The sequence below is a fragment of the Otolemur garnettii genome, unplaced genomic scaffold (assembly GCF_000181295.1).
Source record: "Otolemur garnettii isolate 467f Iridium unplaced genomic scaffold, OtoGar3 scaffold00186, whole genome shotgun sequence".
Classification (NCBI taxonomy): Eukaryota; Metazoa; Chordata; class Mammalia; order Primates; family Galagidae; genus Otolemur; species Otolemur garnettii.
The window spans coordinates 2,978,735-3,001,812 of NW_003852581.1; the positions used below are offsets into that span (position 1 = coordinate 2,978,735).

Below are 23,078 nucleotides of genomic sequence, written 5' to 3' on the forward strand. Positions count from 1 at the left end.
GGTAGAGTGCAGCGGAGTCGCTCCAGCAACCTCCAACTCCTGGGCTTAGGCGATTCTTCTGCCTCAGCCTCCCATGTAGCTGGGACTACAGGTGCCCGCCACAACGCCCGGCTATTTTTTGTTGCAATTTGGCCGGGGTTGGGTTTGAACGTGCCACCCTCAGTATATGGGGCCAGCACCCTACTCACTGAGCCACAGGTGCCTCCCAAAAATTTTAATCATTTTCATGTATACATTAATATTACTGTATGTAATTCAGAAAACAAGGAAACTTTATGATGAGAAGTACTGCAGTTATGTCAGAGCCAAATAATTTAATTAAAAGGAAATACCACATGAGGACACTTTCAGGATTCACTCAATATTATGGGAATTATACTGAATGGAAGATGATATATAGAATGATGTTAGGAATACAGGATGATTATTGTTTGGAAGTGAGGAAATAATAGGTTAAATTTAAACAATAACATTGTAAATGTAGATGCACAATCAATATTTGAACTAGCTGTCTTTAAGGTGAAGTTTATGTTTTTTTATGCTAAAATTTGACAAACACAAATATATACACATTTATGAAAACGTGTGTGCTTACATATACACTAACTTACTTTGATCCCATTATATTAGTATTAAATATCAAGTTAATATGAATTGTTCTCTAAACACAAAACAAGGTATATTATAGACATGAGTTTGGCATGTTTGTCTTTAAAGTTTCACAACTAAAAAGACTTAATTGCATGTTCCTCATCTTTTCTATATTTTGTGTACATTTTGAAATAAATGTGTTCATAGACTTATAAACAACTAAAGTTTATAAACATAATGGCAGCACCTGTGGCTCTGCTGTAGGGTGCTGGCCCCATATTCCGAGAGTGGTGAGTTCAAACCTAGCCCTAGGCAACCTGCAACAAAAAATGGACAGACATTGTGGCGGGTGCCTGTAGTCCCAGCTACTTGGGAGGCTGAGGCAAGAGAATCACCTAAGCCCAGGAGTTGGAGGTTGCTGGGAATTGTGATGCCATGGCACTCTACCTAGGGCAATAAACTGAGACTCTGTCTCTAAAAAAAAAAAAAAAAATGTAAATGTAAAGTTGAATTATAGCAACATGTTGAAGTTTGTTGGTAAATATCAATTACTCTAGACTCAGATAATGATAATTTTATATAGCATGCAAACTTTTTAACTAAAATGAAATTATTACAATATCAAACTGTAGTATTAAAATCTGGATCTCTATAAAGTCAAATAACTGTCAGATCAACAAAATATTTCCCCATATAATGAAAAATTGTATTTTGCCTCCAGATGTTTTGGTATCGTGTGGACACGGTCATGATATCTACCTGGAAGAGAACTCAGCAATTTGTCTTGAATAACTGAATTTGTGTGAAAATGTAATTATTAAATCTGAACATCATGAATAATGTGTAAATTTTCTGAAGAAAAGGCACCCAATGCATAGTTTTGAATAACAAATGATGAAGTGAATAAAAATAATAACAAATATAGTTTATCATTTAGGAGCTCATAGACTAGTTTTCTGGAGTCCATGCAATTCTATTCCTGTGTATTTCTTCCATTTTTTTTATTCAGTCATTTGTACATAGATCATAAATACATTTATGACACTATGGAATTCAATGCGTTGATTATTTGTACAAATTGGAGTGTTTACATCCTACTAAACAACATAGCCTTCACCACTTTTAACAAATTACAGGATTAAGACATTTATGTTCTACGCCTGATAGATCCAACTTGTACTTGCAATATGCTCCATAGATGTGGTTCCCCTACCAACCCTCCTTCTATCAACCCACAACCCTCCCTTCCCCTATCTCTCCCCTTCCCTCTTTCATCCTAGGCTATGGTTGTGTTTCATTTTACACATGCATGTGTGAGTGATTGTAAATTGGTTTCACAGTAGTACTGAGTACATTGGATTTTTTTTTCCATTCCTGAAGTACTATACTAAGAAGAATATTTTCCAGATCCATCCATGTAAACATAAAAGAGGTAAAGTCTTCAGTTTTTAATACTGCATAGTATTCCATGGTATACATATACCACATTTATTAATCCATTCATGGGTCAAGAGGCACTTGGGCTTCTTATATGTTCCCTGTTCTCCACATCCACGCCAACATCTGAAGTTTTGGGGTTTGTGATGTGGGCTACTGTTACTGGAGTTAGATTATATATCAGAGTAGATTTGGTTTGCATTTTTCTAAAGATTAATGATGATGAGCATTTTTTCATATGCCTGTAGACCATGGGCCTATCTTCTTCAGAGAAGCTTCTGTTCATGTCTTTGCCACAAGGAAATGGGATCACTTGAGGATTTTTTAGTAATTAGTTTGAGTTCTTTGTGGATTCTTGTTATTAAACCTTTGTTGAAAATATAACTTGCAAAAATCCTCTCCTATTCTGTGGGCTGTCTATTTGCTTTACTTAGTGTGTTCTTGGCAGTGCAGAAGTTTTTTTTTTTTAATTTGATCAGATCCTAGTGATGTATTTTTGATTTTGCTTCAATTGCCCAGACTGTCCTCCTCATAAAGTATTCTCCTAGGCCAATAATTTCAAGTGTTTCCCCTACACTCTCTGTAAGAATTTTTATGGTTTCATGTCTTAAGTTTAAGTTATTTAACCAGTGAGAGTTAATTTTTGTTAGATGAGAAAGGTATGGGGCCAGTTTCAGTTTTCTACAGGCTGCCAGCCAATTCACCCAGTACTATTTGTTGAATAGGGAATCTTTCCCCCAATTCATATTTTTAATAGGATTATCAAAAATCAAATGACAATAAGTGTCTGGGTTCACCTCTCGGTCTTCAGTTCTGTTCCATACATCTACCTCTTTATTGTTGTGCCAGTACAATGCTGTTTTGATCACTATTGATTTATAGTATAGTCTGAAGTCTGGAAGTGTGATTCCTCCTGATTTGTTTTTATTTCTGAGTAAAATCTTGACTATTAGAGGTTTTTTCTGTTTCCATATAAAATGAAGCACTAATTTTTATAGGTCTTTAAAGTATGACAGAGGTACTTTAATAGGGATTGCATTAAATCTCTAGATTGCTTTAGGTAGCATAGAAATTTTAACAATGTTGATTCTTCCCAGCCATGAACATGGTACATTTTTCTATTTGTTAACATCTTCAGCTATTTCTTTTCTCAGGGTTTCATTCTTCTCTTTATAGAGATCTTTCACATCCTTAGTTATAGAGATCTTTCATGTCCTTAGTCCCCAGATATTTCATCTTCTTTGGCACTACTGTAAAGGTCATAGAGTCCTTGATTGATTTTTCCCCTTGACTATTGTTGATATATATAAAGGCTACAGATTTGTGAGTGTTAATTTTGTAGCCTGAGATGTTGCTGTATTCCTTGATCACTTCTAGGAGTTTTGTAGTTGATTCCCTGGGCTTTTCCAGATATATAATCATATCATCTGCAAAGAGTGACAGTTTGATCTCTAGTCCTATTTGGATCCCCTTGTTTGCTTTCTCTTGCCTGATTGTGGTGGCTAAGACTTCCATTACAATGTTAAAAAGCAGTGGAGACAGTAGGCATCCTTGCCTGGTTCCTGATCTGAGTGTAAATGATTTCAATTTTACTCTATTGATTACAATATTGGCTGTGGGTTTGTTGTAGATGGCCTGTATCAGTTTAAGAAATGTTCTTTCTATACATATTTTCTTAAGGGTCCTGATGAAGAAAGGATGCTGGATATTGTCAAAAGTTTTTTTCTGCATCTATTGAGAGAACCATACAGTCTTTGTTTTTTAATTTGTTTATGTGATGTATTATATTTATGGATTTATGTATATAGAACCATACTTGGGACCGTGGGATGAAACCCAACTGCTCATGATGTGTAATTTTTTTGATATGTTGTTGGATTCTGTTTGCTAGGATCTTATCGAATATTTTTGCATCAATATTCATTAGAGATATTGGTCTATAATTTTCTTTCCTTGTTAGATCTTTTCCTGGTTTGGGGATCAGGGTGATGTTTGCTTCATAGAATGTGCTGGAAAGTATTCCTTCGTTTTCTATTTTCTAGGAAAGGTTGAATAATACAGGTACTAGTTCCTCTTTAAAGTTTTGGTAGAATTCTGATGTGAAGCCATCTGCTCCCGGGCTTTTCTTTTGGGGGAGATTTCTTATAGTGGATGCTTCCTCAGAACTTGTTATAGTTTTGTTCAACATTTCCACTTCTTTCCGGTTAAGTCTAGGATGGTGGCATGTTTCCAAGTATTGATCTACTTCCTTCACATTTTCATGCTTCTGAGAATAGAGTTTTATGTAATATTCATAAAGGATTTGATGAATTTCTGAGGAGTCTGTTGTTATTTGGCCTTTATCATTTCTGATTGATGAAATTAGGGATTTTACTCATCTACTTCTGGTTAGGTTAGCCAAAGGTTTATCTATTTTGTTGTCCTTTTCAAAAAACCAACTCTTTGATTGGTTGATCTGTTGTATGATTCTTTTGTTTTCAATTTCATTTAGTTCTGCTCTAATTTTAGTTATTTCTTTTTTTTCTGTTGGGTTTGGGGTTGGAATGTTCTTCCTTTTACAGTTGTTTGAGATGTCCCATTAATTTGTTAACTTCCTCTCTTTCTGTTCTCTTGAGGAAGGTTTGCAATGGTATGAATTTCCCTCTTAGGACTGCTTTTGCAATATTCCAGAGGTTCTGATAGTTCATGTCTTCATTATCATTTTGTTCCAAAAATTCGGTAATTTCCTTATTAATATCATCTGTGACCCAGCTATCATTCATCATGAGGTTATTTAGTTTCTATGTTTTTGTATGTGTATGCAGATTCCTGGTGTTAGTGAGTTCAACTTTTATTCCATCTTGGTCTGAGAAAATACAAGAAGTTATTTCTATTCTTTTAAATTTGCTGAGGTTAGACTTGTGACCTAAGATGTGATCAATTTTGGAGGATGATCCATGGGCTGATTAGAAGAATCTGTATTCAGTTTTGTTAGGATGAAATGTTCTGTAGATGTCTGTTACATGCAAACATTGAATGGTTAGGTTTAAGTTTAAAATGTTTTTGTTTAACTTCTTTTTGGAGGATCTATCCAGCACTACCAAAGGAGTGTTAAAATCTCTGGCAATAATGGTGCTGTAGGAAATCAAATGACTCATGTATGTTAGAGTCTGTCTTATAAATTGATGTGAAATCTGGCTGGGTGCATAAATGTTGACAATTGAAAAATCATCATGTTGAGTGTTGCCCTTAACAAATATGAAATGGCCACCCTTATCTTTCCTTACACTGGTTGGTTTAACGCCTATTGTATCTGTGAATAAAATTGAAACACCTGTTTTTTTCTGATTTCCATTTCCCTGAATTATAGATTACCATCCTCTCACCCTGAGTCTATGTTTTTCTTTTAAGGTAAGGTGAGATTCTTGACTTCAGCAGATGTCTGGCCTGAGTTTTTTATCCAGTCAGTCAACTTTTTTGCTTCTTTAGAGGACAGTTTATGCCATTCACATTAATTTAAACCATTGAGAAGCCAGATAGTATTTTGGGTATTGAGTTTATCAAAAGTCCAGAGGATGATTTTAATCCTTTCACCACTGTTGAAGTTGAAATTTGGTCAAGAGTTTCTGAGTGAGTTTACTTTGGTGGTGGAGGATTGTATTGTTCATTAGGTCTGAGGATATCTTGAAAAGCTGGTTTAGTTATGGCAAATTTCTTCAACATGTGAATGTCATTAAAGTATTTAAATTCTCCATCATAAATTAAACTCAGTTTAGCAGGATACAGGATCCTGGCTTGAAAGTTATTATGTTTAAGGAGTTTAAAAGTCAATGACCACCCTTTTCTAGCATAAAAGATTTCAGCAGACAGATCTGCAGTCATTCTAATGTTCTTCCCCTTGTACCTTATGGTTTTCTTATGTCTTGCAGCTTGCAGAATTTTCTCCTTCTTATTAACATTGGTGAACCTAATTATAATGTGTCTATGAGAATATTTATTTGGGTTAATTGTGCCAGTGTTCTGAAACTGTCTGCTATCTGGATTTTGGAATCTTTGGCATGTCTGGAAAATTCTCTTTGATTATGTCATGAAGTAAACTTCTGTATCCTTCACAGCAACCTCATCATCTTTAGGTATTCCTATAAGGTGAATATTAGATCTCTTTGAATTGTTCCAGAGCTCTCTGAGAGAATAATCTGTTTTTATTCTCCACTTTTTTTCCTCATTGAGCATTTGGGAGTGTTCAAAAGCTTTGCCTTCTATATCAGCGATCCTTTCTTCTGCCTGTTCCACTCTGTTACTGAGGGATTCTACTGTATTTCTCAGATCTTTGAGGGCTGCAAGTTCTTGCCTCAATGTTTCAAAATCTTTGGTGATTTTTCTCTTTGAAATTGTTGAATTCTTGAGACATCTTTTGAATAATTCCTTGAAATTCTCATTCCCTCATTTCCTCCATTCTGTTGATCTTATTTTATATCAACATTCTGAACTTGATTTCTGACATCTCAGCCATTTATTTATGAATGGGACTTTGTGCTGTATTTACCATATTGTTCCTATGGGGAGTTGATCTACTCTGATTATTCATGTTGCCAGAATTTTTCTGATGATTCTGCCCCATGATTATTTTTCACCATTGGCTAGATGGGCAGGTATGGTGTAATTAGATTGGGAGTTCCTATGTTTATGGTTAACCAGCCCTTTTTCAAGGATCTGGGACTGATGACTGTAGCTTTTTTTCTCTATAGCTTTGTAAAGGACCCATATAGTATTACAGTTTGAGGCTGAGAAAACCTACTTGGTGTGGTGGGGTTAGGTGGTTCTGTCTTGTATTCAGCTGAGTCTTGTCTGATACTAGTGGATCAGTGACTCTGGTGAAGTCTTAGGTGTGGAGAAATACAGGCAACTAAGACAGCCCACACCCCATGGACATGTATTGGAAAAGGAAAATCAACCTTTCTAATTACTACACAACCAAGGTTTCTCCTGAGAGGGGCCTTGGGAAATTGGCCCAGGTTAGGAGTTCCAAAACAATTGACCCAGCCAGTATGAAATCTCAAGTGGGAGAGTTCGAAAAGTCTCCAGCAACCAGAAGGCAGAGGTCTCTTAGATGCTCAAATTTGGCTCACTGAGGTGCTCTGTGGAGTCAAAAAGGCCTGCCCAATAGCAGAGTTGGACCAGGGGTCTGAGTCTCTTTCTCTACTTTGCTCCTTTTTCACTCCCAGTCACTGGTGACCCAACAAGGCTTAGGTCCTGCTCCCTCCAAAAAGCAGATGTACTGGGAGTTTACACCTGTCAGAGTCAAAGGAAGGTCAATGCCCCTGCAGCCCAGCCACTATCCTCTGCTACCAGCTGGCAGGGGGAGTTGAGCTCTGCCTGCCTCAGGTACTCAGTAGCCACTGGTGAGTGTTCCACGTGGACTCAGTCTAATCCTGAGGGTAATAAGTCAGCAAATGCTTTTTTCTCCCACTGTGCCTTTGCCCTTGCCACTGTGCAGCACTGGTATCCCTATAGAGTGAATTCTGGTTTACTCTGGGAGCCCTCAGAGTTGAGGAGGTGTCTCTCCAAGATTAGACCCCAGTGGGATTGGTCTATTGTTGCTGGATCTTTGTGGTAAGTGACCCTGTGCAGCTTGCAGGGCAAATGTCACACCTAAGGAATTCTGATTGTAGAAGCAGCTCCAGGAGCACAGGCACATGGATCCAGAAGCAGGGTTGGGGATGCTGCACACACTTGTGGCAGTCCCTGGCTCCTGGTGACTTTTTCAAGGAGACAGCTCAGTTCACAAGTCTGGTTAGGCAGTGGCATAGCTTGGAGGTAGGGAAGGCATGGGAAGTGCAGCCCAGGAAGCAAGGCTCCAGCAGTCTCAGGCAGACCTGGGGGCAGGGCATGGGAAGAATGGCTCTGCAGTCTCAGACTGGGCTGGGGGCAGGGCGCAGGAAGCCTGGCTCTCGAAAACTCAGGCCAGGCTAGGGACAGGGTGCTTGGTCTGGCAAGAGTGGGGGATGCTGTTCTTGAACCTCCTCTCACAGTCTCTACACACAGGGTGATTAGGCTTGTGGTTTGTCAGGCAAGGGGGGAAAGGTGGCCTGGAAGTTCAGAATGGCAGGGAAAATGTTAGTTCAATTTTTCTTCCTGCCTAGAGAGTGTTGAAAGTCTCAGCAGGATCCCTCTAGGGAAGTAGATCCCACTTCCCACAGCTCTCACATGTGGGGTGAGACAAGAGGTCCTCAGTTCACCACTCAGCTGTAGAAAACCTACAGGTGGATGAAGAGAAAGAAAAAAAGAAAAGAAAAAAAACACAACTTTCTTGGGGAAGGGACAGACACTTTTCCTTTGGGATGTATTTTGTACCTGAAGTTTGCTTTCTTGGAATTGCAGCTTGCCTCAGCAGGGGTGACCTGCAGATATCACTCTTCTCTCTCAGCTCGGCTCCCAGTCTTCAGCTTAATTGGGTACTTTCTAGACATTATCCTTCCTTCTGGATGGGAGCTGCTGTTGGAGGCTGGCTCCAGTCAGCCATCTTGCCCTACTCCCCTCTTCCATCTTTGAATATGAGACTATGTCTTTGTTTAAATGGCAAAACAAATTTGACTAGCTCTTTTGCCATACAAACACGGATATATTTGAGGTTATTAAGTACGTCTAGGTGGATATTTTTGTGTAAGATAACAGTGTTTATGATCAAGTCTCTTTAGTAACAATGTATAATTTAAATGGTAACCTGTGATAATTTTGTAATTGAATTTAGAACTGGTATGTAATAATTTAAATACATTTTAAATTTTATTTTACAACTTTTTATAAACTTCATTTTATCATAGTTGCTTATTTAGTTAGTTTTAATCTACCACTAAAAATAGAGTAAAAGTAGTAATGTTTAAACTTTTCTTTATTTGAGTATCTAATGAAAGCATTATTTTGTTATTTTCTTTTACAAATTAAGATAAGGAGAATGAAAATGCTTTTACAAATAAACTGTATTTCAAAGAGAAATTAACATTTTATGAAGTATTAATGAATAATAAATGTACGGTTTCAGGATAAGGGAGTAGGGGCAAATATTTCTAGAGAATTCATTGAAACACTTCATTTCATTATGTAAATTTGATTCTCTGAAACTTAATGAAATGCGTTTATTTCTCACTTGACTAAAAGCTTATTACTAATTGGATATCCCTGTGGTTGTATGGCTAACTAAGTATAATTAACTGCCAGAAAGGAAGAGTTAGAGCAATTTCATTTGAAATTATCTTAAAAGTATGAAAAAGGCAAAAAGTCAGTTAAGAGAATTATTGGAAATAATTGCATAGCTAAGTTGATTGTTTTAAGGGAACTGTTGTCAGAAATTTGAATGGCATTCTTTTAAACTATATTTTCATTGAGGACAAGTGAGTCTCATGGTGAAGATATGTAGCATGCCTCTATATTACACTATCAATTAATCAAGCTATGCTTTCCCATGAATTTGTCCAATTTTACATCTATAAAAATAAACAATATGCATAATGAATAAGTCAATTTTCAACACATGTAAGTCTTACTTGTATAGTTTATAATATAGAACAAAGAGAATAATTCTGTTATTTTAAAATTCACCATTTCCAAAATTTGTACAAACTTCAAACAGAATTAAGTTATAAAAAATATACTGATATATCTTGAAATGAAAATTGATAAATTTTAAAATTATATTTAAAAATTAATTTTAAAATTCTTCATCTAAAATCCATATACAATTTTCTGAATTTTTCTATAACAAGTATGTACTACATGCACAATAAAAATAAAAACCTATGGCTACTGTAAAATTTGAAAAGTCTATTCATAATTCTAAACACCACACTAAATCATAAATGAACACACATAATGCACAAAAAATACAAATTTTTTAAATGTCTATATACAAAAAATAAGCATTATCATGCCACACAAATATACTAGAAGCTTAAATCTAAATAATTTTTAAAATAAACAAAACTAAGCTCACAAAGTTGAAAGAAACATGTCTGTTAAATAAAAGCACCTGCAGGAAGTATTTACAAAGTGTAGGTTAAGTTAATACAAGATTTCTTAAAGTCTGAATGTCCCATAGCCTTTCCTTTGCAATCAGGATTTGCACTACACCTAGCTAGACACACAATTACAACATCTAATTAAATAGTGAGGAGTACAGATGGAAAAACAGTAAATAGAGGCACTAGTATTTCCATGTGAAATGAAAAGATTAGTAAACACTGTACAAAATAGTAGGTGATGGATTGAATATAGATCCAACTTTTAACCTATTTAAACAGAGCAATTTTAAACCCAGAATTCTATGTCCCACTAAGCTTTAAAATTGACAGAGAAATCAAATATTTTGTTGATATGCAAACAATGAGGAAATTTGCCACAAGACCAGCTTTACAGGAAATATTTCAACCTGTCCTACACACTGACCATAACAGTAGACCTTCAGCAAAGTAAATACCCAGAAACTAAAGGACAGAACCTAGTTTTTACAATGATGCAAAGACAAAACTAAGCAATGGACTTTCACAAAATAAGATGAAGAGAATGAGACCACACTTGTCAGTTATCTCAATAAATGTCAGTGGCTTGAATTCCCCACTGAAGAGGTATAGATTGGCTCATTGGATGAAAAAACACAAGCCACCTATTTGTTGTTTGCAGGAAACACACCCCATGTCAAAAGACAAATTAAAACTCAGAGTTAAAAGTTGGAAATCAATTTTTCAGGCAAATGTAAGTCAGAAAAAAAGAGGGGTTGCAATTTTATTTTCAGATACATATGGATTTAAAGAAACTAAAGTTACAAAAGACAATAATGGTCACTTCATATTGCTCAAGGGAAAAATACAAGAATACATTTCAATTCTAATATTTATGTACCAAGTTTAAATTCTTCTAGATTCTTAAAACAGACCTTGCTTAGTATGAGAAATAGGAAATCCTATAACACCATAATAACAGGGGATTTTAACACCCCTCTCTCAGAGCTGGACAGATCCCCTAAACAGAAATTAAATAAAGAATTCAGATTTAAATGACACCCTAGGACAACTGTGCTTGATAGACGTATATAGAACACTTCATCCCCAAATAAAGAATATACATTCTTCTCATCATCTCATGGAACATTCTCCAAAATTGATCAGATCCTAGGACACAAAGACAACCTCAACAGAATCAAAAGAATTGAAACTCTACCTTGCATTTTTTCAGATCACAAGGCACTAAAAATGGAACTCAACTCCAGCAGTAACGCTCAACCTCACACAAAGGCATGGAAGTTAAACAACCTTATACTGAATGATAGTCGGGTGCAGGAAGTAATTATTTTTTATTTTTTATTAAATCATATCTATGTACATCAATACTATTATGGGGTACAGTGTACTGTTTCTGTATACAGTTTGAAATACTTTCATCCAACTGGTTAACATAGCTTTCAGGTGTTTTTCTTAGTTATTGTGTTAAAACATTTATATTCTAAATTTAGAGAGATACACATGTACCATTATAGGATGAACCATAAGCATGGTCCCACCAATCACCCTCCCTCAACCCACCCTCTCCCCTCTCCTCATATTTCTGGGCTAAAATTGGGTTATAGCTTTTCTATGACAGCTATAAATTAGTTTCCTAGTAGGGCTGAGTACATTGGATACTTTTTCTTCCATTCTTGAGATACTTTGCTAAGAAGAATATTTTAAAGCTCCATCCATGTAAACATGAAGGAGGTAAAGTCTCAATACTTATGGCTGCATAGTATTCCATGGTGTACATATACCAAAATTTATTGATCCATTCGTGGGTCAATGTGCACTTGGGCTTCTTCCATGATGTAGAAATTATGAATTGGGCTGCAATGAACATTCTGATACAAATATCTTTGTTGTACTGTGATTTTTGGTCTTCTGGATATATACCTAATAGAGGAATTATAGGATCAAATGGCAGTTCTATTTTTAGTTCTCTAAGGGTTCTCCAGATATCTTCCCAAAAGGAACGTATGAGTTTGCAATCCCATCAGCAGTGTAGACGTGTTCCCTTCTCTCCGCAACCACACCAGCATCTGTGATTTTGGGATTTTGTGATATAGGCTAATCCTACTGGTGTTAGATGATATGTCAAAGTAGTTTTTATTTGCATTTCTCTGATTATTAAGGATGGTGAGTATTTTTTCATATATCTGGAGGCCTTGCATCTGTCTCCTTCAGAGAAGTTTCTCTTTAAGTCCCTTGCCCACCTTGCGATGGGATCACTTGTTTTCATATTGCTAATCCATTTGAGTTCTCTATGGATTCTTGTTATTAAACCTTTGTCAGAGACATAACCAGCAAATATTTCCTCCCATTCTGAGGGCTGTCTTCTTGCTTTACTTACTGTGTTTGTGGCTGTGCAGAAGCTTTTTAATTTGATGAGGTCCCAGTAGTGTATTTTTGATGTTGCTTTAATTGCCTAGGGGGTCCTCTTCATAAAATTTTTGCGAAGGCTAATTTCTTTAAGTGTTTTCCCTATACTTAATCTAGTATTGTTATAGTTTCATGTCTTAAGTTTAAATTTTTAATCCAGTGAGAGCCTGTCTTAGTTAGTGGTGAAAGATGTGGGTACAGTTTCAGTCTTCCACAGGTCACCAGGCAATTCACACAGCACCATTTGTTAAATAGGGAAATGTTTTTAATTGGTTTGTCAAAGATCAGATAATGGTAACTAGCTGGGTTCATCTCTTGGTTCTCTACTATGTTCCATACATCTACATCTCTGTTTTTGTGCCAGTACCATGCTGTTTTGATCACTATGGATTTATAGTCTGAAGCCTGGTAGCGTGATTCCTCCTGTTCTGTTTTTATTTCTGAGTAATGTCTTGGCTATTTGAGGTTTTTCTGATTCGATATAAAATGACATATTATTTTTTCAAGATCTTTAAAGTATGACAATGGAACTTTAATGAGGATTGAATTAAAATTATATATTGCTTTGGGTAGTATGGACATTTAAACAATGTTAATTCTTCCCAGCTATGAGCATGGTGTGTTTTTCCTTTTGTTAACATTTTCAGCTATTTCTTTTCTTAGTGTTTCATAGTTCTCTTTATAGAGGTCATTCATGTCCTTGGTTACATAAACTCCCAAATATTTCATCTTCTTTGGCACTACTGTCAACAGAATAGAGTTCTTGACTATTTTTTCAGCTTGACTGCTGTTGGCATATATAAAGGTGTTGATTTTGTTACCTGAGATGCTTCTGCATTTCTTCATCACTTCTAAGAGTTTTGTAGTAGAATCCATGGTATTTTCCAGGTATACAATCATATCGTCTGTGAAGAGGGAAAGTTTAATCTCTTCTGATCCTATATGGATGCCCTTGATTGCCTTTTCTTCCCTAATAGAGATGGCTAAAACTTCCATTATAATGTTAAAGAGCAATGGAGACAATAGGCAACCTTGCCTGGTTCCTGAGGTTCTGAGTGGAAATGATTTCAATTTAACTCCATTGATTACAATATTGGCTGTGGGTTTGCTGTAGTTGGCATCTACAAATTTGAGAAATGTCCCTTCTTTGCTAATTTTCTTAAGTATTCTGATCGTGAAGGGATGCTGGATATTATCAAAAGCTTTTTATGCATCAATTGAGAGAATCATATGGTCTTTGTTTTTTAATTTGTTTATGTGATGAATTATATTTATAGATTTATGTATGTTTAACCAGCCTTGAGATCCTGGGATAAAACCCAGTTGGTTGTGGTGTATAATTTCTTTGATGTGTTCTTGAATTCTGTTTGTTAGGCTCTTGTTGATTATTTTCTCATCAATATTTATTAGTGATACTGGCCTATAATTTTCCTTCTCTGTTGGTTCTTTTCATGGTTTGTTGATCAAGGTGTTTTTTGCTTCATAGAATGTGTTGGGTAGTATTACTACTTTTTCCATATATTGGAAAAGATTGAGTAATATAGGTACTAGTTCCTCTTTAAAGGTTTGGTAGAATTTTGATGTGAAGCCATCTGGTCCCAGACTTTTCTTTTTAGGGAGATTTTGTATAGTTGATGCTATTTCAGAACTTGATATAGGCCTGTTCAACATTTCCACTTCATTTGTCTAAGTCTTAGAAGGTGGCATGCTTCCAAGTATTGGTCTAGTTCCTTCAGATTTTCATATTTCTGAGAATAAAGTTTCTTGTAATATTCATTAAGGATTATTTGAATTTCTGAGGGGTCTGTTCTTATGTCATCTTTACCATTTCTGATTAATGAAATTAGAGATTTTACTCTTTTTTTCTTCCTTAGGTTGACCAAAAGTTTATCTACCTTATTGACTTTTTCAAAAAAAATAACTTTTTGATTTATTAATCTGTTGTATAATTATTTTGTTTTCAATTTCTTTTAATTCTGCTCTAATTTTGGTGATTTCTTTTCTTCTGCTGGGTTTGAGATTGGAGTGTTCTTCCCTTTCCAGTTGCTTGAGATGTCTCATTAAGTTGTTAACTTCCTCTCTTTCCGTTTTATTGGGGAATTTTTGCAGTGCTATAAATTTCCCTCTTAGGACTGCTTTGCAGTATCCTAGAGGTTCTGATAACTCGTATCTTCATTATAATTGTGTTCCAAAAAATTGGTAATTTTCTTCTTGATCTCATCTCTGACCCACCTATCATTCAGCATAAGGTTATTTAGCTTCCATGTTTTTGTATGAGTCTATAGATTCCTGTTGTTACTGAGTTCAACTTTTATTCCATGATGGTCTATGAAGATGCAAGGAATATTTTCTATTCTTTTAAATTTGCTGAGGTTAGACTTGTGACCTAAGACGTGGTCAATTTTGTAGTATGTTTTGTGGCCTGATAAGAAAAATGTGTATTTATTTTTGTTAGGATGAAATGTTCTGTAGATGTCCATTAAATCCTAATACTGAATGGTTAAGTTTAAATCTAAAATTTCTTTGCTAAGCTTCTTGTTGGAGGATCTATCCAACACTGCCAAAGGAGTATTAAAGTCTCCAACTATGATGGAGCTGAGAGAAATCAAGCTGCTAATGCTTATCAGAGTATCTCTTATAAATTGAGATGCATTGTGGTAGGGTGCATAAATATTGATATTTTAAATCTCATCATATTTAGTATTACCCTTAACAAATATAAAGTGACCATTCTTATCCTTGCTTACTTTTGTTGGTTTAAAGCCTATTGTATCTGCGAATAAAATTGCAATACCTTCCTTTTTCTGCTTTCCATTTGCCTGGAATATAGATGACCATCCCTTCCCCCTGAGTCTATATTTGTCTTTCAAGGTACGATGAGATTCTTGTATGTAAAAGATATCTTCCCTGTGTTTTTGCATCCAGTCAGCCAGCCTGTGCCTCTTTAGATGGCAATTTAAGCCATTCACATTAATTGAGAATATTGATAAGCCTGGTATAATTTAGGGTATAGACTTTTTTGAAAGTCCCATGGACATCTTTAATCCTTTTGGCACTGTGGAAGTTGGAATTTGATCAAAATTTTCGGTGTGAGTTTACTTATGTGGTGTAGGATTGCACTGGTCATTATGGAGGATAGGTCTGAGAATATCCTCAACGGCTGGTTTAATTATGGCAAATTTCTTCAAGGTGTGAATGCCATTAACTTATTTACTTTCTCCATAATAAATGAAACTCAGTTTAGCTGGATACAGGATCCTGTGTTGAAAATTATTTTGTTTTAAGAGATTAAAATTTGACCACCGCCCTCTTCTAGCCTAAAAGGTTTCAACAGAGAGATCTGCAGTCATTATAATATTCTTCTCCTTGTAGGTTATGGTTTTCTTACATCTAGCTGCTTTCAGAATTTTCCCTTTCATATTAACTTTAGTGAAGTTAATTATGATGTGCCTGAGGGATATCTTGTTCAGGTTGAGTCTTGCTGGGGTTCTGAAACTGTCTTCTATCTGAATTCCAGAATCTCTTGGCATGTCTGGAAAGTTCTCTTTCATAATTTCATGAAGAAGAGCCTCTGTGTCTTGTAAAGCAACTTTGTCACCTTCATGGATTCCTATAAGGCAAATATCAGTTTTCTTTGACTTTTCCAGAGCTCTCTGAGAGAGTGATATGTTTCACTCTCCATTTCTCCTCATCTTCATGCACTTGGGTGCATTTAAAAGCTTTGTCTTCAATGTCAGAGACCCTTTCTTCTGCCTGCTCCATTCTGAGAGATTCTACCATATTTTTCAGATCTTTGAGGTCTGCAACCTCTTGCCTCAGTGTGTCAAAATCTTTGGTCATTTTATCTTTGAGATCATTGAATTCTTGAGAAAGCTTTTGAATAATTTGAAATTGTAATTCCCTCTTTTTCTCCATTCTCTTAATCTTATTTGCTATCCAGATTCTGTACTCAATTTCTGACATCTCAGCCATCTGTTTATGGATAGAATTTTCAGTTGCATCTGCCCCATCCTTCCTTCGGGGAGTTGATGTACTCTGGTTATTCAGGTTACCAGAGTTTTTCTGCTGGTTTTACCCCATGCTGGATTTGTACTGTTTGAAGACCGTCCCAAAACTGTACAGCCAGTGGCTGCCAGTGTAGAAGATGCTGGCTTCCTCTGATTGCCCTGGAGAGATAAGATGTGTCTGTCCTGAAAAGCCTCAAGGGCGTGAGCCTTATTGTTTTAGCTGCTGCAGTTGTTGCTCTTCACCTCAGGGTACCACCGCTCCAGTATGGTTCCCTCTCAACTGACCATCCTCTCATTGTTCTCAGGTGAACAGTCATCTGGTGCCAGGAATGCACAGCTCCATCAGTCCTCGAGGTCGCCCCGCTTGCGTGCCTGGAGGGGCAGAGCACCAGCATCTGCACAGAGAATGCGCGGCCTGATCAGTCCTCAGGGGCACCTTGCCCAGAAAGGCAGAGTGCAAGCAGCTACACAGGGAGTGCATGGCCCAGGCAGTTTTCTGACTGCAGGGCCAGGACAGGGTGCTTGGTCTTACAGGGGTGGGGGGACGCTGCCCTTGAGCCTCCTTTCACTGTCTCTGCAGGCAATGGGGGAAGGGTTGACTGGGAATTCAAAATGGCAGTGAAATGTTAGTTTAATTTTTCTGCCTGGTGACAGGGTGTTCAGAGTTTCAACAGGGTCCCAGTAGGGGAGTAGACCCCACTTTCTGTAGCTCTCACATGTGGGATGAGATAATAAGTCCTTAGTTCACCGTTCGCTTGTAGGAAACTTACAGGACCAGATGAAGAGAAAACAGAGAGAAAAACACAACTTTTTGGGGGGAGGGGGCAGACACTTTTCCTTTCGGATGTACTATGTACCTGTTGATTGCTTTCTAGGAGTCACAACTGCCTCAGCAAAAGTGTCCTGCAATTATCACTCCTCTCTCGGCTGGGCTCCTAGATTTCAACTTTGTTGAGTATTTTCTGGACTTTATCCTTTCCTCTGAATGGGAACTTCTGTCAGAGGCTGGTCCCTGTTGGCCATCTTGCCCCTTCCCCCAGGAAGAAATTAAAAGGAAATCATTAACTTCCTTGAATATAAGAACAATGATGACACAAGCTACCAAAACCTATCAGATACAGCAAAAGCAGTCCTGAGAGGAAAATTTATCATTTTAGACCTACATTCAAAAAACAGAAATGAAGCACATTAACAAACTGACAAGCCATCTGATGGAATTGGAAAAGGAACAATCTAAGCCTAAACCCATCAAAAGAAAAGAAATATCCAAAATCAAATCAGAGATCAATGAAATTGAATACAAAAGAATCATTCAGAAAATTAATGAAACAAGGAGTTGTTTTTTATTGAAAAAAGTACATAAAATAGATAAGCCCTTGGCCAGACTAATTAGAAGAAAAAAAGTAAAATCTCTAGTAACCTCAATCAGAAATGATAAAGCAGAAATAACAACTGATGTCACAGAGATGCAAGAGATCAGCTCTGAATACTATCAGAAACTTTATGACCAGAAATTTGATAATGTCAAGGAAATGGAACAATATTTAGAATCACACCCTCTCCCTAGACTTAGCCCAGATGAAATAGATCTCCTGGCAGCCCAATTTTAAGCACTGAGATCAAAGAAACAATAAAAAAATCTCCCCCCAAAAATGCCCTGGTCCAGGTGGCTTCACACCAGTATTCTATCAATTCTTCAAGGAAAACCTTACTCCTGTACTGCAGAAATTATTTCAAAAGTTTGAGGAGGAATTAATCTTCTCCCAACATGTTCTATGAACAAATATCTCCCTGATTCCCAATCTAGGAAAAGACTCAACTAAAAAGGAGAATTTCAGACCTATTTCACTAATGAATATAGATGCAAAAATTATCACTAAAATCTTAGCTAATAGATTATAGCTTATCATCAAAAAATTCATACCTCAGGGTCAAGTAGGTTTCATCTTAGGAATGCAAGGCTGGTTTAATATATGCAAGCCCATAAACATTATTCACCATATCAATAGAAGTAAAACCAAAGACTACATGATCCCCTCAATAGATGCAAAAACATCTTTCGATAAAATCCAGAATCATTTTTTAATTAGAACACTGAAGATTATAGGCATAGGTGGTACATTTTTAAACAGATCGAAGCTATCTATGACACACCCACAGCTAGTATTTTACTGAACAGAGTAAAACTGAAAGCTTTTTCTCTTAGAACTGGAACTGGACAAGGTTGTCCTCTGTCACTGTTACCATTCAACATTGTGCTGGAAGTTTTAGCCAATACAATTAGACAAGACAAGAAAGTAAAGGGCATCTAAATGGAAGCAGAGGAAGTAAAACCCTCCCTTTTTGCTGATGATATGATCTTATACCTGGAGAACCCCAAGGACTCAACCACAAGACTCTTGGAAGTCATCAAAAAATACAATAATTTCTCAGGATATAAAATCAATGTCCACAAGTGAGTTGCCTTTGTATACACCAACAATAGCCAATATGAGAGGTTAATTAAGGACACAATTCCCTTCCCTATAGTCCTAAAGAAAATAAAATACTTAGGAATATACCTAACAAAAGAGGTGAAGGACCTCTATAAAGAAAATTATGAAACCCCAAAATAGCAGAGGACATCAACAAATGGAAGAACATATCATGCTCATGGCTAGGAAGAATCAACATTTTTAAATTGTCTATACTTCCCAGCATAATTTATCTATTCAATGCCATCCCTATTAAAATACCAACATCCTACTTTCAAGACTTGGAAAAAATGATTCTGCATTTTGTGTGGAACCTGTATAGCTAAGGCTGTTCTTGGTAACAAAAACAAACCTGGGGGTATCACTATACCAGATCTTAGGCTGTACTACAAGGCCATAATGGTCAAGAAAGCATGGTACTGGCACGAAAATAGAGACATACATATCTGGAATTGAATAGAAAACCTAGAAATGAAACCAACAACTTATAGCCACCTAAACTTTGATAAACCAAACAAAAGCATCCACTGGGGTAAAGACTCCCTATTTAATAAATGGCACTGTGAGAACTGGATATCCACCTGTAAAAGACTGAAATTTGACACGCACCTTTCTCCACTTACAAAAATTGACTCAATGTGGATAAAGGACTTAAATTTAAGGCCTGAAAAAATAAACATCCTCAAAGAAAGAATAGAAAAAACACTAGAAGATATTGGCCAGGGGAAAGATTTTATGAAGACTGCCATGGCAATAGCAACAACACCAATAATAAACAAATGGGCTTTAATGAAACTGAAAAGTTTTTGTACAGCCAAGGTAACAAGAACCAAAGCAAATAGACAAACTACTCAATGGACAAGGACATTTGCATATTTTGAATCAGACAAAAGTTTAATAACCAGTATATATGCAGAACTTCAATTAATCTACAAGAAAAAACCCAACAATCCCATATATCAATTGGGAAGAGACATGAATAGAATCTTCTCTAAAGCCTATAGACAAATGGCTACTAAGCATATGAAAAAATTTTCATCATCCCTAATTATTAGAGAAATGAAAACCACCCTGAGATATTATCTAACCCCCGTGAGAATGGCCTATATCACAAAATTCTCAAAACTGCAAATGCTGGTGTGGATATGGAGAGAAAGGAAAGCTTTTGCACTGCTGGTGGGACTGAAAACTAATACAACTTTTTTGGAAGGAAGTATTGAGAAACCTTAAAGAACTCAACCTAGACCTCCCATTTGATCCTGCAATCCCATTACTGGGCATCTATCCAGAAGGAACAACAAAAAAAAAAACCTAAAACACCTTTTATTATAAAGACACTTGTACTTGGCTGTTTATTGCAGCCCAATTTACAATCACTAAAATATGGAAACAGCCTAAATGTCCTTCAACCCAGCAATGGATTGGTAAACTGTGGTATATGTAGACCATGGATTATTATTCAGCCTTCAGAAATAATGGAGATTTTACAGTATTTGTACTAACCTGAATGGAGGTGGAACATTATTTTTAGTGAAGCATCACAGGAATGGAGGAATAAGAATACTATGTATTCAATTTTGATATGAAGATGATTAATGACAATTAATGACACAGAGGGTGTGGAGGAAGGGGATACAGACAGAGAAGAAGGGAGGGGGTGTTGGCAAGGAAATAATAAAAGAAAGAAAATGGTACTAATTCTCATATAAATTGTATTTTATTTTGACCAAAGTACATTACATAAATATTGATTTTTAATTCCTCATTTATAAGTGAAATATGTTTGTAATTTCCCCTTTATAATAATACATTTTCTCCAATTTTAACATAAGGTGTATCCAGATTATGTAGAATGATTTTGAAGTATTTATTTTTCTATCATCTATAATATTTGATATGATTTGGTTTTTTTTCTGAAATTATCTTTTACTTTTATTTATAAATATAAGTTGTCTATTTTTTTGAGACTTTGGAAAAAGAATAAGAAGTTAACCTATCAAAGTATTCTATAATAGATATACTTCTATCTGACAATGTGAATGTTACTTTCTTTGCATTTTTACTATTATTGCTTCATATTTTGTTGCAGCAATCATCTTATTTTTTCTCAATATATTTATCTTCATTTGTTCTTTATGAGGTTTTTGTTCTCAGTCCTTATGTTAAACATTGTTATTGTCATTAAATTTAGCCTTAATTCTGTGAAGGCAAAAGTAGAAACCTAATCTGCATATGTATAAGTAACAAAAATAAATAAATAAATTAGAAAAAAAAGAAAAACACATGATCATTATAATAAAAAGTTATCTCCACACACACACAAAAAAAGTTATTCTGAAGGATATGCCTTTTCACTGATAACGACGTGGACAGGGTGGTCAACGTAGAAAACAGAAGACATATACAAAAAGGATTAATTAATGGTTGGAATTTAAATTGTTTTGTAAATTCAATGTTTAAATCATTTAAAATAAAAATAATGTAAATGTAATTTCTTAAACATCTTACCTTTTAAAAATGAATGTTTTCATTAAAAGTAAATGAGAGAATATATTTCAGTGTTTTTTGTTATGCAATATAGTTTTTGATTAAAAAAACAATGCTACTTCAGGTGCTTGCAGGGAGGGAAAGTATATAGTATATTTTAACTCATCAAATATTCTACTTATGGTATAATAGTCTAGGTTCACTAAAAGGTCCTTTTCTTTATTTATGATGAGTAATATTAAGATTTGCTATTCTCCTTTCTTTTCCCTGACCAGAATAGGAATGAGAGAGACTATGAAGGACATTCCATTGAAAATATTTTGAAAATCTACTTATGCCACACAAGAGGTTAGAGACTTTGTAAGACAACATACAATAATTATGACAGTTAAATTAAAGGTGCCACCAAATCAACTTATTAGAAGAAATCATGTATAAAAATAGATATATATTTTTTTTTACCTAATTTGCTTTGTCAAAAACTATTTTAGATTCATCCTTGTGCACCATAGGCGGCACAGGCACCAAGATGTCCAACCGAGTGGTCTCCTGGGAAACCAGTCATACTGGGAGTTGGTACACAGCCTCAGGACTGCAGCTGAATGCATAGCTAGAAGGTTGGCTTTCACAAGTACAGTCTACCAAAAGACCTTCTAGAGCCATTATTGCACCCCATGCAGGATATACATACTGTGGGTCTTGTGCTGCTCATGCTTACAAGCAAGTGGATCCATCTATTTCCCATAAGGATGAGTTTACCATTATTCCTGTACTGGTTGGAGCTCTGAGTGAGTCAAAAGAACAGGAATTCAGAAAACTCTTCAGTAAATATCTAGCAGATCCTAGTAATCTCTTTGTGGTTTCTTCTGATTTCTGCCACTGGGGTCAAATGTTCCATTACAGTTACTATGATGAATCCCAGGGGGAGATTTATAGATCCATTGAACATCTAGATAAAATAGGTAAGAATATTATAGAACAATTAGACCCTGTATCTTTTAGCAATTACTTGAAGAAATACCATAATACTATATGTGGAAGACATCCCATTGGGGTGTTATTGAATGCTATCACAGAGTTCCAGAAGAATGGAATGAATATGAGCTTTTTTTTTTTTTTTTTGAATTATGCCCAGTCAAGCCAGTGTAGAAACTGGCAAAACAGTTCTGTGAGCTATGCAGCTGGATCACTCACTGTCCACTGAAGCTCTGAATCCTCAAGGATGCCACCTGCACATTCTCATATTCTTTCCGGGGTCCCAGCCTAGCCTTTACCAAGATACTGGGCCTGGTTTGGGGGGATTCTGAAACGTCAAACTAATGGAAATTTCTTCTTTTCTAGTAGGTGTAGTCCTTCCTTAATTTCAATTCATTCAAAAATGCTTTATAGTTTAGGGCAGTGGAAGGAAGGCTGGCATCAAAATATTTTGATCGAAAAAGATGATAATGTAAAGGCCCAGTTTTTTGAGAATAAGTTATAAAGCATTTGCCATATTCTAAATTTGCACTCTTTGCAGACTTGTGCACATATATTCCGCTTTCAGAATAGTTTTGCAAATTGTACACAAACAAAAAAAGGCGGAAGCTTTTTAATAAAGAAATTTCATTTATAAATGATTTGTATTAGAATATAATAAATCTCCAGTTATAGTCAATTACTACCCGTGTTGTACAACAGATACC

The 23,078-nt window shown here is 35.9% G+C and overlaps 1 protein-coding gene across 1 annotated transcript in view; it reads left to right on the forward strand.

The window, feature by feature from the left end:
* The window catches only part of LOC100950366, a 78,986-nt gene extending 56,386 nt beyond the window's left edge, over positions 1-22,600 (forward strand). The window contains exon 3 of the mRNA XM_023507533.1: positions 22,077-22,600. Coding sequence (XP_023363301.1) covers positions 22,077-22,600 — 524 coding nt within the window. The remainder of the gene's footprint in view (positions 1-22,076) is intronic.
* Positions 22,601-23,078: the final 478 nt, after the last annotated feature.